The 17,079-nt window shown below is 43.4% G+C and overlaps 1 protein-coding gene across 7 annotated transcripts in view; it reads right to left on the bottom strand.

Moving 5' to 3' along the window:
* The window catches only part of kmt2e (lysine (K)-specific methyltransferase 2E), a 28,316-nt gene extending 12,967 nt beyond the window's left edge, over nucleotides 1–15,349 (bottom strand). For 3 of the 7 annotated variants that reach the window (XM_005923564.3, XM_005923567.3, XM_005923565.3), the window contains exons 1-3: nucleotides 14,436–15,348; nucleotides 5,391–5,575; nucleotides 762–873 (exon numbers count right to left, since the gene is read on the bottom strand). In XM_005923564.3, coding sequence (XP_005923626.1) covers nucleotides 762–873; nucleotides 5,391–5,461 — 183 coding nt within the window. In that variant the 5' untranslated portion in view covers nucleotides 5,462–5,575; nucleotides 14,436–15,348. The other 4 variants (XM_005923566.3, XM_005923568.3, XM_005923562.3 and 1 more) reach the window with 3 other exon arrangements.
* Nucleotides 15,350–17,079: the final 1,730 nt, after the last annotated feature.

A 17,079-nucleotide genomic window follows, 5' to 3' on the forward strand; every position in this document is an offset into this window, starting at 1 on the left:
AACGTTGCCACAATGGGCATGCACTATCACTGGCAACAGAAAATTACCTCTACAACCAACACACTACTTAGCAAATTAAATGTTTAGTCTTTTTTAGGCCAAGATGTGTTAGCAACAGGTTTAGTAAGGTCCAAAGCAAAGGTTTTAAGGCCCTGACTTAGTTGTTTCACAGTTTCCATTTTATAGCATCTATAGATCATTTAATGACCAAACAATGAACAAAGTTCTATGTACTATTTTAAATATCCTAAAAAGATTAAGAATGTCAATTAACCAACAGCAAATCAGTTTCACTCAGTGACTGAAAAAGACTGAGGTTTATGTGTTATAATTGCATTTTCCCCCTAATATCCAAACAGCCTGCCATGTCCTCCTTCCTCTGATGCCTTATGACAAGGAAGCAGTTAATATTGGTCTGTTTTCTGGGTTTCTTAAATCCTCGGGACAAGCATGTTGTGCTGCCTTTAAACCCAAACACTGCTGCATCAGTGATCTAACATGACCACCTTTCTTTAGTCTGTTTTTATCTTGGCAGCTGCTGCCATTATTTGTGTTCGTTTGACTGACAATGATTTTTTTTTTTTTTTTTTTTAAAGAAGCGTTTACACTCATTAATGCTTGTGTTGTATAAGAAACAGCATGAAAGCATGTACTGAAAGCAATATTTTCCTTGTTCACTGTAATTCTCCAGCTCAAGGTTTGCAGGTTATCTGTATAAGTTTGAGGAAGGTGAGGAAAGAGGTGTGTGTGTGTGTGCTTACAGCATAAGGCAGGCCTATGTAACTGTGGGAATGGTGCGAACTGCTACTGTAAATCTGGTGTGGGTAGCTCGACTTTTCCACCACCACAGGGCTGGCCTCCACCGACTCTGGTCTTTAAGACAGAAACACAAACAAAAATTTGGTTAAGAGCTGAAAAGCAAAGTAATTCAAGGACAGTTTCCTTACAACAGTCTTAAGGATGTGTCTGCATCTGGGTAGCTACTGGTGGTGACACAGAGGTTACAGCTGCCAGAGGAAGGCCACTAAAAAAAAAAAATTTAAAAAAAAATGTACCACCACAGTGTGTGCTATAATGTCACCTTATCCGGGCTCGTCAGGCCTGAGAGCCCCACATAACTGACGTTTTAATCCCTGAACCCACATCTGTAAGTCAGACAATCATCAGAAAACACATGCTATCCGTCACTCACACAAAACACACACACTTGCACAAGTTCGTTCCTACCAAACCAGTCGATCCACTTTTCTGCCACGTTCAGTGGTGAAGAGAGAGCCTGTTTGACCGTTTAGGACCAACCCACCCTTATTATGACATGATTAATCTGTTCTTCAGTTGCTCTGTGGAAGAGGGAAGTGGAACTGGCAAAACGGATGACATGAGACAAGACGGTCCAGTATGAAAGAGGGGAAAAGAAAAGAAAAAAAGAGAGGGAAGAAGAAGAGGAAGAGAGAAATACCAGTGCAACATACTGGATAAACAAGATGCATTTGAGATACGGACTGTTTAAGCTATGGTGCCGCAGCTATTTGTTTCAGCTCGATATCCACATGAGTGAATGGCTCAGTCATGTGAAAACACATTTGATTCAACTCTTCCCAGAGCAAGATGTAGAAAACTGCTCAAAGGTCATAAAGACAAAGTTTTTTACTCTGCTCTCTCCAAGCTACAAAAATATCTAGGCAAAATACAATAAAGACGCTCAACAAGCATAAAGAACTGCCTCATATGGAGCTATTTTAGCAGCAAAGACAATGAGCACCCTGACCAGGCCATGTGAGACTGACTCTATAACCACGTTATTTTGAAGCTCGCACGCAGGTTAAAAAGCACACTAGAAAGAGCCAAGGCAATTAGGAGATACAGTGAATAATTATATAGCTTGAACAAGTACTTAAAAACACCCCTTAAAGTTCCCTTTAAACAGCGAGTCCCCAAGGCAAGCTGGTGATACGGTACCTGTGGGAGCCTTTCTCAGCCCTATTGCTCCTTTTGCATGCCGAAAGAGCACTGTGCAGCACTTCCTGTGTGTACTGCCACTCAACTATTCACTGTCAAAGTGAAAACGTAAAGTGCATGCTTCAAGTACGGAGGCGGGCCCAGTGTAAGAGGGGTGTGTATGCGTACACAACAGATTAACTGCCACAGATTAGGTTTGCAGAAAGACAGAACATATATACCTGGGTGCAGTTGGTTCACAAACTTTCTTCCATCAATGATTAACCAGATCAAAGTCTACACTTTATAATAAAGAGATGTGGGTGTGTATCACTCAGAGGAGGAAAGAAGGATTTTTTTTTTTTTAACAGGTTGAAGAGAGACACAGGTGTTACAAATTAGTCTGGGAGGGGAAAAAAATATCAAGATAATGACAAACAAGGCAAACAAGTGAGCGAGCCTGTTCTGTGGGAAGGAAGGAAGCATGTTTGTGTGTGTGTTTGTTTCTGTATGCGCATAATTGGTGGGTTTGTATTATTCATACATTTACTCTTGAACAAAACTGAAAGTAAGTAGGGAATACCTTTTGGACTTTTCAGTTTTTATTTCTTAAAAATGGGTTATGTCATGAAAATTAGAACTGTTAATTTCATCCAGGACAGAGGGTTTGAAAACCTTCTTCCTGACCAAAACCATCCCCCACGGCATGTCGTACAGGTTGAAGAGAGACAGGTAATAGATAAATTACCTGTCAAAATAAGTAATAGATAAGGTAACAGAAAAAGTGTGTTCAATTGAGTACCAGAAAAGTACCTGGTTTTTCAATTTTCCATTATATGTTCTTCTCTGTAACTGATTTGCCATTTATCTTAAGTCACCTCAGGTTTTTCCATTCAGGTGTTTAACTGGATAAGTTATTAGATATATGAATCTAATTCTGTAAACTAAAAGAAACGAAAAGCTTTTTTTTTTTTTTTTTTTTAAAAACCAATAAGCTTTTATGTAGCCTGCAAACAAAAACAAGTTTGACGCCGCTGAATTACAGGCACTGTGTGCATATATGTAGTGGGAGGACTGCAGATATACAGTCCAATAATCCGTGACTGCCTGCCTGCGCACAAGAACAGATGAAAGAGGGTGGAATGAGGAGAGAATTTTTGTAACAAAGTTTAACTTAAAGGTGGCAGTTAGCCATTTTCTAGTTTTGCCTAAAAGAACGCCACAAGTGTAAAATAAATAAAAGCATGGAGAGACAATATCATTTAGAAGATGAACATCTGGTGCGAGACTGTGAAGAGGCAGAGTGGACAAGCAGAGTGAACATGAGAGAGCTCAACAGCAGGGAGAGGAAAGAGAGCAGCCCCCGAAACGCCACCGGCAACGCCTTCACTCCTAAAGAGCTCCTGCTTGCTACCATGGCAACACTACGTATTCTGTCAGCAGCGTGTATGCGTGCGCTGGGCTCTGTGTGTGTCAGCGTGGACACACACACACACACACACACACACACAAATGCATGCACACACTGCATTGGCCAACAGCTGGTGACACTGCTGCAGATTTGAGGGAGGACGTGGAAAAGACGTGACGCCGTTTCTCGGGCGAGTAGCAGAGGCTGAATATAAAATAAGGAACGTAGCCAAAGTCCTTCCAGAAGTCTTGCCGCTTGGCAGCCATCTTGAAACGCATCTGGGCACTTATTTGGGTGGTCATTTCAAGGCATGATTTAGAGCAATTCTGATTTTGGTTACACCAATTATCTCACAGATTAAATTTAAGAATTTGTGCGGTAAAGATTTAAGAATCCTTGGCAAAAATAATGCTACTGCTCACTTGATTTGATATAAATTATGACCTGAGGTAGGTTAAAATAAATCAAAAGGGTTTAAATTCTTTAATAGCCATTAGGGGGTGATTCCTGTGGGTGCATAAAGACTTCTAGTTGCAGTAAGCACTCTGTGCCCTCAGTAAACACTTTCCTAACCAGTTTATGGGCTCAGTTGCAAGTTTCAGGTCATACTGAAGTGAATAGGAAAGGATGATTATCCAGACGACACTTTTTGGCTAATTAACTGTCGGTCACAAGTCATTAGGCCAATAAGAGTATGGTTTCGTAGTTGGAGCCACCCCTCTCATCACGTCTGGCAAAAATACTCAGCTCGAGGTTTCAGAATCTAGTGGTTGACAGCACAGTGCCTGCATCCATCTTTTATGTCAAACATGTTCCTGACATCTCTACAGAGCAGTGTGAGCCCAACTATGCTGTGCCTCTGGTCCAGACAGGACCTGCACAGCAGCAGGTGGAAGCCCCTTTCAAGCTTGTTATCAGCCTTTGAATAAATCTGCAGCAGGCAGTCGGACACAGAGCACTGACGGACAAAGAACAAGGGAGAGAGTGAAGGCGAGGGGCTTACTCGTAGCCCCGGTGACAGCAGCACTCAGGGGGTGGGGGGTAGCTGGCTGGTGTTGGGGGAGAGACACCATATCTATGCAAGGACCACCTGTCACTCAGGGCAGTGTCCATGGCAACAGGCCCTGCGCAGTGCAGAGAGGAAAGAGGAAGGGAGGGGAGTGAGGGGTAAAAACCATGGCAACACATGCTGTCTGGGTAACAGCTCTGATGAAGGCGGCAGTGGTAGCAGCAGGGAGGGGAGGGCTCTCCCTTGTTTTTAAAGAGACAGGATCCCCTGCATAAGCAGATGACGTGTGTTATTCTTTAGTCGTACGCAAACCTCTTGCTTCATTTATTTGACCACAAAACGCCGCGGCAGTGTCCTTGACAAGACTATAAGGAAACCGAGAGGAGGGGCGATAGGAGGCTTGTTGCCATGGCTCCATGCACCATTTCTGCTTCACTGACTGAATGCAGTGCACACATGTGCAAACGTCAAGCTTACAGCATTAGACAAGGATCAGGGAAAAGGAGGAGGGGGGAAAAAAAAAAAAATCATACGTGGTGCCTCTGTATACTTCACACAGTCAGCTTTATAAACAGACTGCACACATACAGTGCAGATTCACATGGTAGATGTAGTTAACTGCTCAACAATGTGAACATCTACAGGAATCAATGACAACACTGAACAGTCCATTAGAGCGCACACTAGAGGGGCCCTGCTTCCTGAAATTCCTGTCCCATTAACAGTAGCTTTGTAAATATACGAGAAGAGATCTGTCTGGAAAAAGTGTTTTTTTTTTTTTTTGTTTTTTTTTTAACAGCGGCTTCAGTTATTACGGAGGGCATGTTGGGGCCCCTGAAAAGGAGAAGGCGACAGACGTGCTCAAATAAAACTATATACGACACAGAGGAGGGGTGTAAGATGAAAGAAAGGAGAGCAAAACTGAGAATGACATTTTGGTGATACAACACAACGAAAGATGGTACACAACAGTGAATAAGAGGAAGTGAGGGGGCATAAAAATGTGCACAGTAGAGGCCTGGTGTTACTCACTCTGAGCCAGCAGCCATGTCCAGGTATGAGGTGTCTGCAGTGTCCACCCCTACTGGGATGACTATGCTCATGACGTTCTCTGCTGATCAGTTCTTGTCCTACTGAGTCCAGAGAAAGGGAGTCCAAAACACTGAGGCATGCCAGCCACAGCACTCATTGCAGACATCTAAGTGCATCCACAAGGCCTGAATATAGAAGGGGGACAAAAAAAAAAAAAAAAGGAAAAAAAAAAAGAAAGAAAAAAGAGACAATTTATTAGTAAAGTGAAAGTGAGTTTAAACACAGGAAAACTGCATGATCTACCAAACCTGAAATCACAATTCATAGTGAAAATGGGGTATTTCCAACACATGTAAATGTATGATTCACACTTTCAGATGAGCAACGTTTTTCACAGGGAAGTGTTTGCCAGGAATTTCCCCCCTGACAGGGTTACCGAGCTCAGGTTAGTGGCTGATGAAAAGCGAGAGGGGAATGTTTCTGTAAGGTGAAGCCTGAGCCGCCACCAACTGCTGCTGCTGAGTGAACTGCGCTAAAGCGACCTCTGCACACTCTCCGCCATGCATGCAGGAAAGGGCTGCACTGCAAGAAAGCTCCCACAAAGGGGAGCAAGAGAACACATAGCAGTCAACCGCCATGAAAGGAGGGAGAAAAATGCAACATAAAGGCCATTCCCCCCACCCCCTTTTGACTGAATAGAAGTGCTCCGTTTTAAATAAATCTAAAAACTGTAGTGTACTGTATTTGCATGTCCACACACCTACACAGTAGAAAAGTTTAGGTTATAATCTTTTAACGGACATTGAAAAAGCTCCCCAGGTTGAGAATCAATAATTTAACTGTTAGGTGTCAGGCAGGTGTATGTAGTGCAGGAGACTGGCTGGACTAAGGATTTTTCTGGAAATAGCGTACATGGGAATATTAAAATGCATTTGTATGGAACTTGAATCCAGACGGGAGCATATGTGTCAGTGTGGCTGCCCCTGATACAGAGCTCTGTTGATAAGCGGGATTAGTGGGAGGGACAGATGCTGAGACAAAATAGGCTGGAGGTCACACCTTCAGCCTGCTTATGCACTCTGGGGCCCAAACAAAGGCTCGGATCATGGCTAAGGTTTTCGTTTGGGGGAAGGTTTACAGAACATGTCATGTATTCACACATTTAGCAAGCAAAAACACACTCTCTCAAGAAAACCTGTCTCTGCATGCCTGTGTGGGTTTGTGAGGTTTTGTGAGGTAAGATCATTAAATCCTTCTGGAGCACTGCAGGTCTGCACATATACAGGACGACTTTCCAGGAAAGCTTTTATTTCCCAAAAGCCCCCGCCCCTCTCCCCCCTCAAACAACACAGCATATATCAAGGAAACCCTCAAATTTTTCACACTGAGGCACATGTACACCAGGAGCTTTTTAAAGTAGACTCCACAGCCGTGATGATGGTAGTAATTTCAGGTACCAATTCACCCAAAGGCACTGTTTAAGCCAGGAGGACTGGTGAGAGCCTCACAGACATGACAGCTGTCAGCTCCAGGCCTAATTAATAGAAGGAAGAAGACCCCTGTGAGTGTGCGTGTCGGCCAAGTCTGGGATCACCTTCTAAATCCTCTCCCGATTCTTTGTGCACCGACTGGGTTAAACAGGACAACTGTATCACAGGCAGGGGCATTTCATGATAGACGCTGATGTAACCAAAACACTTTCTTTCAACAAGAATAGGGCAGTTTGCCAAAAAACACAGAAATGACAGATCCCCCCCCCGTATTATCAGAGAGGCCCAGTATGTTTTAGCATGGGTAAAATAGCTTCCCTCTAAAGCAAGTCATTTGTTCTCTCTTCCACCATGTTTGCCTCCACTTGGTGCAATGAATCTTGCTGTCACTACTAAGGAATGCAGACATTTAGCCCCCTTCCACTCATATAAACAGATAATCTCTCACTTTGTCCTTTCAAAAATACCTCTACAAGGAGGCTTTAAGAGTAGCATGCACACATGTGTGCACTGTGCTGCAGCCAGACACACTAAACACTGACAAAGAACAGCGGGACAAAAAAAAAAAAACCAAACAAACAAGTACAGTACAGCAGTACAGCAACATTCCTCAGTAAATCGGCGTTTCACTGTGACTGCCTCTGCCTGCTCCTCCTACTTCCTTTAGAAGGGCCGTCCATCACCCTGGAGAAATGCAGCCAAAGAGAGAGAAAAGACACCCCCCCCCTTTCCTGAGCCCAGTCACCCCGCCCAAGCGGATTTCTCTCCCTCCTCTGTGCACTTCCTAAATAAACCTGAGACAGTAACGCAGAGCTGAGGGAAAGGGGAGTGTCGCAGACACAGCTCCCAATTACACGAGTGCCAGGAGAGACCATTTAAAGCCACCTTTGGCTAAATACTCTGCTGTTATGGAAACACATGGAGAGTGGGGAGGGAAAAGCGAGGAACGTGCACAGGGGAGGGCGAGCAGACAAACGTGAAAAAGAAATATGGCAAAAAGTGGGTAATAGTAGAAGAAACCGCAGCGTGGAAGTGGTTTACATTTTCTTGGTGTCTCAGTTCTCCAAATGTGCTCACTGAATAGATTTGCTCATCCCGCTGAGAGCTTTAAAAAAAAACAAAAAAAACAAGAACGAACAAACGAACGAAAAAAAGAAAAGAAAATTACCAAAGGCTTAGAGGGCGTGGGGTGGGGGAGGTGTACTTGGGGTATGTCTGACAGTGATGCTGCACAGCCTCGACCTGGGTGGACTCTGGGTGGCGGAGTGGAGCACAGAGCGTAAACCCAGTCTCTCCTTTCTCCTCCTTCCCTCCCTCAGCGAGGGGACACAGTCACGTCATTGTGTGTGTGTGTGTGTGTGTGGGGGGGGGGGGGGGGGATTGCTACCCTTTTAAGACAGAGCTGCACTGAAGTCAGCAAGGGAAAACCCATACCATCACCATCGTATTCAAATGATACTACCACAGAGAGCAGCTTTTCTCTCTCCTCAGTTTATCACCACTGCTCTATGTGCAACAGCATCTTTATTCTCGTTTTCGCAGCAGATCATGTTTTTCCTGAAGTGGGAGGAGCAAGAGGAAAATGAGGGATTCCAACTAAATCCCAGGGCCCTCTCTGCCAAGCAGATGTGACTTCACACCATCCTCATAGCTGGCTGCAATGACTCAGCTCGGAAAACGGATAAAACAAACTCCCTACACATACACTCATGTAACAGGAAGCATGACCCAAATGGATTCTCCCCCCCCCGTACCCACCGGGAGACACACGAGATCTGCCTTTTTCTTCATAAATCAGTGTGCGCATGGCTGCCAGCAACACTCCCTTTGCACTCGAGCGCTGAAGGTGAAGTCATACATCAATACAGCAGGGGATATGGATGTGAGCATTCACACAAGCACTTTTTGCTGCAACAATAGGAAATGTATTGGTACGCATGAAAACCAAAGGCTCATTAGACTGTTAGGAACAGTCCGTTTAAATGTCAGGCAATGAGGAGAAGGTATTTATGCAGCTGTTTTCAGGTACCCTAAATGAGAACTAGTAAATAACTGACTAAAAGGGGAGAGCAGTGTAGCAGCAAGCGGCGTGTAAGTTCAGACAGCGAGCTTGAGCCCGTATGGCAGCAAAGCTGGGACAGCCCTCCTGTAGTCTGAGTAATGTCCTGTACAGGAGATCCCTGGGGGCACAATCTCTCCATCTCCCTCTCACTGCTGCTTCCAGAGTCAGAGTAATGTATGGCTATGTATGGTCAATGACAAGTCTCTTTAAACATCTGAAAAGTAAAACTGATGTACTAGTAGGTTTATGAAATCGACCATTCTCATATCTGCTCATAAAGTAGAAAATAATATTTTCTACTTTTCAAGGGTGAAAAAAGTCAGCATTTGGAAGCCAGAAGGGTTGGTGGTGACGGTGTTTAAAACTTTCAGTGCTCACATTGAAAACCAAAGTTACACATTACCATCATTACAAAAACCTCTGCTAGATTTAAACACTAAAAATTAGTCATCTGAGCAAAAATACACTAGTTCAATATACTTCCTGTAAAAATACATTAGTTTGAAAGTCACGCTAAATGACAAAAGGAAAAAAAAAAAGAAAAAATTGTGTTCATGAACACAAACAAATAGGTTGTGCTTTCATGATTATTTTCTATTAATTTACACCGGGTTTCTTTAACAGTGCGAGGGCCAATAGGATTCATTTTGTCCCTTGGACTTGGGAGAGCTATCATGATTAGAGACTGAAATGCAAGCACATATGCAGCTGCTTCCTAATTACAGCATTTGGAGAATGCACTTCATAGCTAACTAAAATGTGAGCTGTGTGTGTGTGCAGAGAAAATGGGGAGCGGCTACTCAACATCTACAGGGCAAAAGAACAGCAAGAGCCACTCAGGACCCATTATAACAGTGTTTGATGATCAATTTCACGCTTGGACCGCAGTGTTGTTACATCACCAACGTCGATGACACGGCCCCTCTTTATTCCACAACCCATGAATGCTATTGTAACCCAGGCATAGCAACAGGAGAAGGTTGGGGAGGTGTAGTGGGGCTGTGGCCTCAGTAGCTCTAGCCCTAAAGCCACCTGTCAGGGAGGCAGCTTGCTAGTTTAAAGAGGGATCTGTTACGCCTGAGCTAGCGGCACAAAAACAGGTCACCTGAGCTCTGGCTTCTCCTCCCAGCTGGGATACCATGTGACTCTGCTGGGCTCCTGAGCCAGGCAGCTTTGTCTCTGGTGTTTGGGCACTACACATGTGAGATCTCTGGAGACCAGGCAGCAGCTACACAGCTTAGCTCCACATGGCGAACAGACAGTTACTACACAGAGGTGCTACTGTTTCAGAGAATTAATGTCTGGAGATAAAAGAAGGGCACAAAAACAACAGGGGCTCTTCTTTCTGGCTTGTCAATACATCAATATACCAACAGACATCCTGCACACTTGTCTGGTTTCTTTATTGTCTCCATCTCTCTCTCTCTCTCTATTGCATAGTATGCTGAGAAAAATTAAACTGGTTTCCACTTAGTGTGTGGCTTTTTGATGGCACAAGTCTGCCTTGGGGGGTCAGGGTGAGAGGAAAGGTGCGTCACCTGAGACTGCCATGTCTCCAAGCTGCCCGGCCAGAGCACTCTGTCCCTATGGCAGAGGGAGAGTGGCACCTCACCTCACCATCTCTGTTAACACAGTAAACAAACACACACTTTCCTGCACAAGGCCACCAGGCACACACAGAGCCAATCGGGAATTTAACACTGGCTGGTCTGATATTCTGTGGACAGAGGGGAACACCACAAAAAAAGAAAAAAAAAGACAAGGATGAGTGTTTGAATAGAGGCCTCTGCTCCTTTACAAGAACGAGCAAGGCGGCTTGGGATTTTGTGTATTAAGTAGCAAAGACTAATTAGCCATGATAGTGCCTTCTAATTCATCTAGTAGTAAAAACACCTCCACAGAGAAGATCTTTTAACACTTAATCTTATTTTGAGACAAACTGGGTTCATTACAGCATCAGATAGTATACTCCCAGCGGTTTGGAGGGGTTGGGTCATACATTATTCCTCCTGGCCTTACACTTAAGTCTGTATTAAGGTTTAAAACAATAAAAAGTGCACACACAGGCAAAATACAACATGGCCGTTTTGATCCAACCCGCAAGACCCTAAAAGGAAAACAATGCACAGCCGAAAAATCCAATAAGAGGCAACGTTATTCTGAGGAATGACAACTGTGGGTATGTACTGCTACTGAACTCATTTCATCACTGACCTATGCAGTGGGGTATAACAGAAAATTGGCGTAGGCTCATTTAAAGGCTGAGTTAGGTGGGGTTTTTATGTTGTCATGTAAATACTTTCACTATAACCTTTAACTATGTTTTGATTCATACTTTAGTATATGAATGGTCCTTTATTTGTTCAATTTAAGTCACTGTCGCCCTGGTTTAAAGTGGGTTGATAGTTTATTAAGAAAGACCTGATGCTTTCTCTGACATGGAAGATGTTCTACTTTACACATCGTAACAAAATGATCAGGGTAAAAGACAAACAAAGCTTCTTGGCAAGAGTCTCGAAGAGGCATTTGAGCTGAACAAAGTGCCAGAGTTTTTCCCACAGGGTAAAGTAGAGGAAAGGACAGCTGTGCCATGAGCTCAAAAAAGTATCCCGGAAACTGGCTTTGACTCGTTTCCCTCCACATTTTAATTTTGAAATCGCCAGAAAACTAATGCGCAAAATTATGTTGTCTGACATGAAAAAAAACAAAGCATACACAAAACATATTAGTATTACAGTTAATTTAAAACATATCCCGTTACACGGGAGAGTACTGAGGCAGTCTGCAAGACTGCTATGTGACACGATCCAGGCAATGTTTTTCTTACTACCAAATACTTGGCATTAAATGTTGTGCAACTGTATGGTATTGTATTATGTGAGAAAACATAAATATCACTCCCACACTGAGACATACCCAGCATTTTACAGCATCTAATAAAACTGATTTCATCTGAACATAAAGTGCAAAAGCACAGCTATCTCTTGTGACTCTCATCTTGCACTTACCAGAGGAGAATCACTAAGACTATTAGAAGAAGAAAAAAACAAAACATGTAGGGCTTAATTTACTCACGCTCAATGACAGGAAAATACAAAGCAACATTCTCTGAGGCTTAACTACATGCAGAACAATTTCCCCTAAACAGTTTGAGCTGGGAAAATTCACGCATATGTATTTAAATTTACAATTCTATCCATCACAGCTAACATATTCAGACCCTTAGAACACTGGGTGCACTTCTGTCACACTAAAGCGAATGAAGAGGAAATGAAACCCACTATGGTGATGGAGAAACTGCATAATATTGTTTAGGGTTCTCAGGTGAGATGCGGCAAAAAGAGCAAGTCTTCTATCTAATGTCCTTTGATGTCGTTGCGTTTTTGCACCGTTTTGAAACTTGAAAAGTACACCAACATGCTCCTTCTATGTCAAACAAAAGTGTCGGATTTTCTGTGGTAACATCCAATAGTGCCCCAGCATTAAAACTCAAGAAAATCGCCCAAGAAGTGACGCACGTTACAGGGGTGCTATGTAATTCGTTTTGGGAACAGGAAACAGCACCAGCGATTATTACCACAGCAAGGCAAAAGGCGCAATGATGCCGATGTATGATCCGGATTCTTTCACGCTATTATAAGCCCAACTTAAATACAAAATAAATAAACAGCATGTGTTGTGTAGTTGCTCCTCAGTGAGTACGTCGGCGCTGCAGTCAGTCCCCGTCGATAGGGGTGTGGAGGGTACAACGTTGCTATTATGTTACCACAACACCCTGGCGCTGTCGCCATTTTCATAGCGCTTTTTCTCTGGACGGCGAGACAACCGTGTAGCCAAGGGAGCCTCGCCATGGGAAGAAACCCCCCCAAGAATGCATTCAATCGCCTTTCACACACTCTACCTTGAGTATCACTCTGTCGGTACAGTTTTTGTGTTGTTACAAGTAGGGGTTTGTGTGAATTCGTCGAAAGCGAGGCCAGCGAGCTAATCGGCTAGCACTGGCCTCTAAAAGTGTAATGTTAGAAGGCTACATAAGGCTACAAGGTCTTTTTTAATTTGAATGTTAGCAGAAAATATGGGGAATCACTTCAAATCTGTGCCGTGAATAGAGGCCAAAAATAGCCTCGGAATGTAACGACGACAAACAGCGTATAGTTAGCACAGCGAACTAGCCGACACGAATTAATACGCTGCTTGTCAGACAGGAAAGAGCGACAACATCCGCGTTAAGACACAAAAACACCACCACCAAAGCTGATTGCGCATTCACACGGTTATACCAGGTGAGGGGAAAGCGACAAATTTCCTTCATTTGTTTAATTCTGCGTAGCTTGAATCGCTAGTACAGCTGGAGTAGATGGGGCGAGATGCCCAAAAGGAACATCCCCTCCCCCACGCTTTGCAGCATTTGAACCCAATACACCCTGAATCTAAATTAAGTGATCATCGCGAAATGCACTTTTAAGTCAGAGTGTAACAAAAGAAGAGTCGCCAGTTTCTCTCCGTTTGACACCGGACGTGCTCTCAACTTCTTTATAAAGCCTGCGAGATTACTGCGTAAGAACAACTTCATAAAAATCGGTGTAGCTGCATGTAAAATGCTTTATTTTCTTTCGGGGCTTTTTTCAACGCATGAACGGAAATAATGTTTCCGTTCTATGGCTAAAGACAGATGAGAGATGCCGCTACTGCGACGGATTCAAGCTTTTAAAAAAACACTCATGAAATAATACCGTTTTCAGTGAGCTATCGCATCTGCTGATAGACAGTACGTGCAGTAGTTTGGCTGATTATGAATAAAGCGGTTGTATTCGAAGGGTATTATTTACACACACAAAAAGGCACGAAAGTGTGCGCAATATGGCCTGCAGTGTCACTGTGTCAAACTAGACAAGAGACTCCCTATCTGGCTCCAATTATCCCGAGTCAACGTGCAAAAAACGGCTGTAAAACCGTTGCTTTTAAAGATTTTAAAGGCAGCTCACGGTTGGCAGCCTTGAATGTTGTTGACTGGACGAAGGGCTGTGAGGTACCCTTGTCTCAATGTTTCTGGTGTTAAGGCATATTTTTATTTTATTTTATTTTTTAAAACAAGGTGATCACTTGTAAATAATATTTACCTGATAACTTTGTATGACGTCTCGTGTATTGCCTCACTATCAGCGAATAGTCAGTGTCAGGCTAATTTGAGCTAGTAGCATGCGCTAGCTAGCAAGTACTGTTGGGTTGCGAATTTGATACTCACACAGCCACTTGCGTCATTTACTTATCAGGTTTTTGAAAAGAAATTATGAATATGGTAAATATGAACGAAAACCACTTGCCACTTTACGACCTAATGGTGTCGAGCAGTCCGCTTTGGAAGCTAAACTCAGCTGGTTACTGGCTTACGGTTAGCCAGCATCAGCATGATGTGCCTGGCCAGCTAACTAAAAGCCAACAATACCCTCTTTCCAAGTCGGATTTAACTAATACTTAATGCAGTTTACTCACCGTTTTATGTCCACTCTGGAGGATCCGAGTAGCGAATAAGGGGACCTGGGTAAGACCCCCGTCGCTTTCCACACAGTTTCCACAACCAAAACAATACTTCTGTACACACACACACACTGCGGATCTCTGGCCAAGGTTTAAAATGTTTGTATTTAAACGTGTCCTCTAAAGACTCTTCTTCTGAGAGGGGGGTTCCCTTGCCTCTTGTTTAAACGCGGGGACCCCAAATGTAGCTAGAAAATCAATTCGAAACTGCTAAAACTGCCCTAGTCAACGGAGACTTTTAGAAATTAGATCCCCTCAAAACCAGTCTCTTTTCCCTTTGCAAAAATGGCGGCCCTACCAGGACTGCCTTGACTCCGCCTCTTCTCCGTTCCTCACTCCCTCTCCATCGCTAAACCCGAGCTCCGCCTCCACACACTGCGGGGCTTACAGTCCCCATTTCACAGGGGCGCCGTGACCGTGCTCGGCGCGCGTCCACCTCGACAATTCCTCAAGAGGGCTGCCGTTTGTGTCGGTAACGCTACGGAGTAAATTTATCTTGCGCGATTTAGACGATGCCCGTAAAATTAAAACGGAGAGTATGTCTGGAATCATTTTAAAATGTAAATTAAATGTGCAGATTCTGAAAGATAGCGCGTGAACCTTTTTTCTTTTCTTTTTTAAACAGCTTGTTTATAACGCCAGTGCTATCTCCAAGATCATGTTTTGAAAGTGAAGTCAGCTGTGGGAATGCTGTTATCTGGAGGTTTTGTTTAAACTAATTGCTCTTTCCCCCTCCTGTTTCCTCCTCTTCCTCTCAGGATAAGAAGAAGCGATAGCCTGCAGTCTCTTAATGGGGATTTTACCTCAACACGACCCCACATAGGAAGTTTACATCAAGTGCAAATGCTACAGTAGCTATAACCTAGTAATTTGCTTTTCATTTGCTCTTATATTTGTTTATAAATATAAGAGCTCTTATATTTATTTATAAATATATATTTGTTTATAATACACGAAAAGTAACACTTGAGCAGTCTGAGTAGATCAATCCACAATTTTATTATTAATTTACAAAAGCTATAAACTATAAATAAAACTATAAACTATAAATAAAAAAGCAACAGCTGAGCAGTCCCGTCTGAGTAGGTCAATCCACGTTTTTATTATCACGAGCAAAACAACATACATATAAATAGCCTGCATTTGCAAAATCCTTTATTTTACCCACTGGCACTGGCTGCAAAGAAGCACCCAAATCCGCTACCCCAACTCAGTAGGAGGCAACTAAGCTGTTATGTAACCCCTTACACAAGACATTTTCTATATTAAACTGATATTAGGAATAAATACCCTGTGAAACATAGCGCACTGAGATTTTAATCATGGATAACTAACACCTGGCGAGCAGGAGAACACTTTGAGGGCCTTATAGTAAATAAACTTGGAAGAAATCAGTAAGTAAATACAGACTTAAAGGCTTGGAGGACACATCAACTCACTTCAGTCCCATTTACAGACTTGCAAAAATCTGAGTTGCTCTTCATTTTCATTTAGTATTTAGTAGTGGATATCCGTTTTATGGCCGGTAATTATTATCAAGGAGACTCTGCAGTTAACGGCCCGTTTATTATTGGGTGTAAGCTGTAAAAGTCATCAGTCCACTTGGAGATTCTAGCAGTTTCCCCACAAATTTTATTATGATTGTGGTGAATCTGTTACGGCCCCCTGTCCAGAAACATGTCTGTAGAAATCCCTTTGACATCATATGTTCACAGAGGATGTTCTCATCGTTTCCATTTATCCACCCTCCCCCACCCTAAAACCGCATCCATTCGCGCATGCGCCCTCTCGCAGGACCGCTGCAACGGCTGGTGCACGGGCAGACAGGGTTCGTTTGATAAAAACTCGGGGGGAGGACGGAGGCAGAAAATTCTAGCAATCGTCACCCGCTTCAAACGGAAATGTTCGTAAACGGCTAGAGTGGAGGTTACAGCGATAAATCTGCCCCTGTCTGTTTTCTTTTTAATTTTTTTCTTGGAGCGGATGCCATTTATGCCGTAGTGCCCACCAGCATCGTGTTGTCGGTCCGAAGACGATCCAATCTCTCCTATGTTAGGACGGTGGCGCACAGTTGGTGGGGGATTAGCAGTGGTCCATAAGCAACTGATGAAAATGGTCATTTTTGAGAAATGGTTGGTTTCTGATGACATCATGCAGTTAGTATTTGTGGGCGGGCTCTGAGCTGCGAGGGGAGAGGGGCGCAACCGGAGAGCAGCTACTATCAGGCGCCATTAGGTAACAATGTCAAATTAAGTTTTAAGTGTGTGTGGTGTAAAGAAACACCCAAATCAACACTTAAAAGCGATGACATTTCTGTGTACATTGCGTGGAAAAGGACTACCAACAACAAGCGATAAACGGCAGCTTCCTTCCCTGAAATGAAGTCTTTTATCGTTGTCGTTTGAGAACAAGATGGCGTCGATGACTTTTTTTTTCTGTTTGCGCTCAGTTCGAGCACTTCTGGGCGGCGGCGCCGTGCGCGTTCTCGCCAGTGTGATATTATTTCCTGTTTTCGTATCCTGCAAAGTTCAAGTTATGGTTTAATTTACAGGTCAGCAAACCAAGGGGTGCACATATACATTGTTTGTGACTAATGGAC

The sequence above is a fragment of the Haplochromis burtoni genome, unplaced genomic scaffold, assembly GCF_018398535.1.
Source record: "Haplochromis burtoni strain Fernald_Lab_line unplaced genomic scaffold, NCSU_Asbu1 Contig_49, whole genome shotgun sequence".
NCBI classification, from domain to species: domain Eukaryota; kingdom Metazoa; phylum Chordata; class Actinopteri; order Cichliformes; family Cichlidae; genus Haplochromis; species Haplochromis burtoni.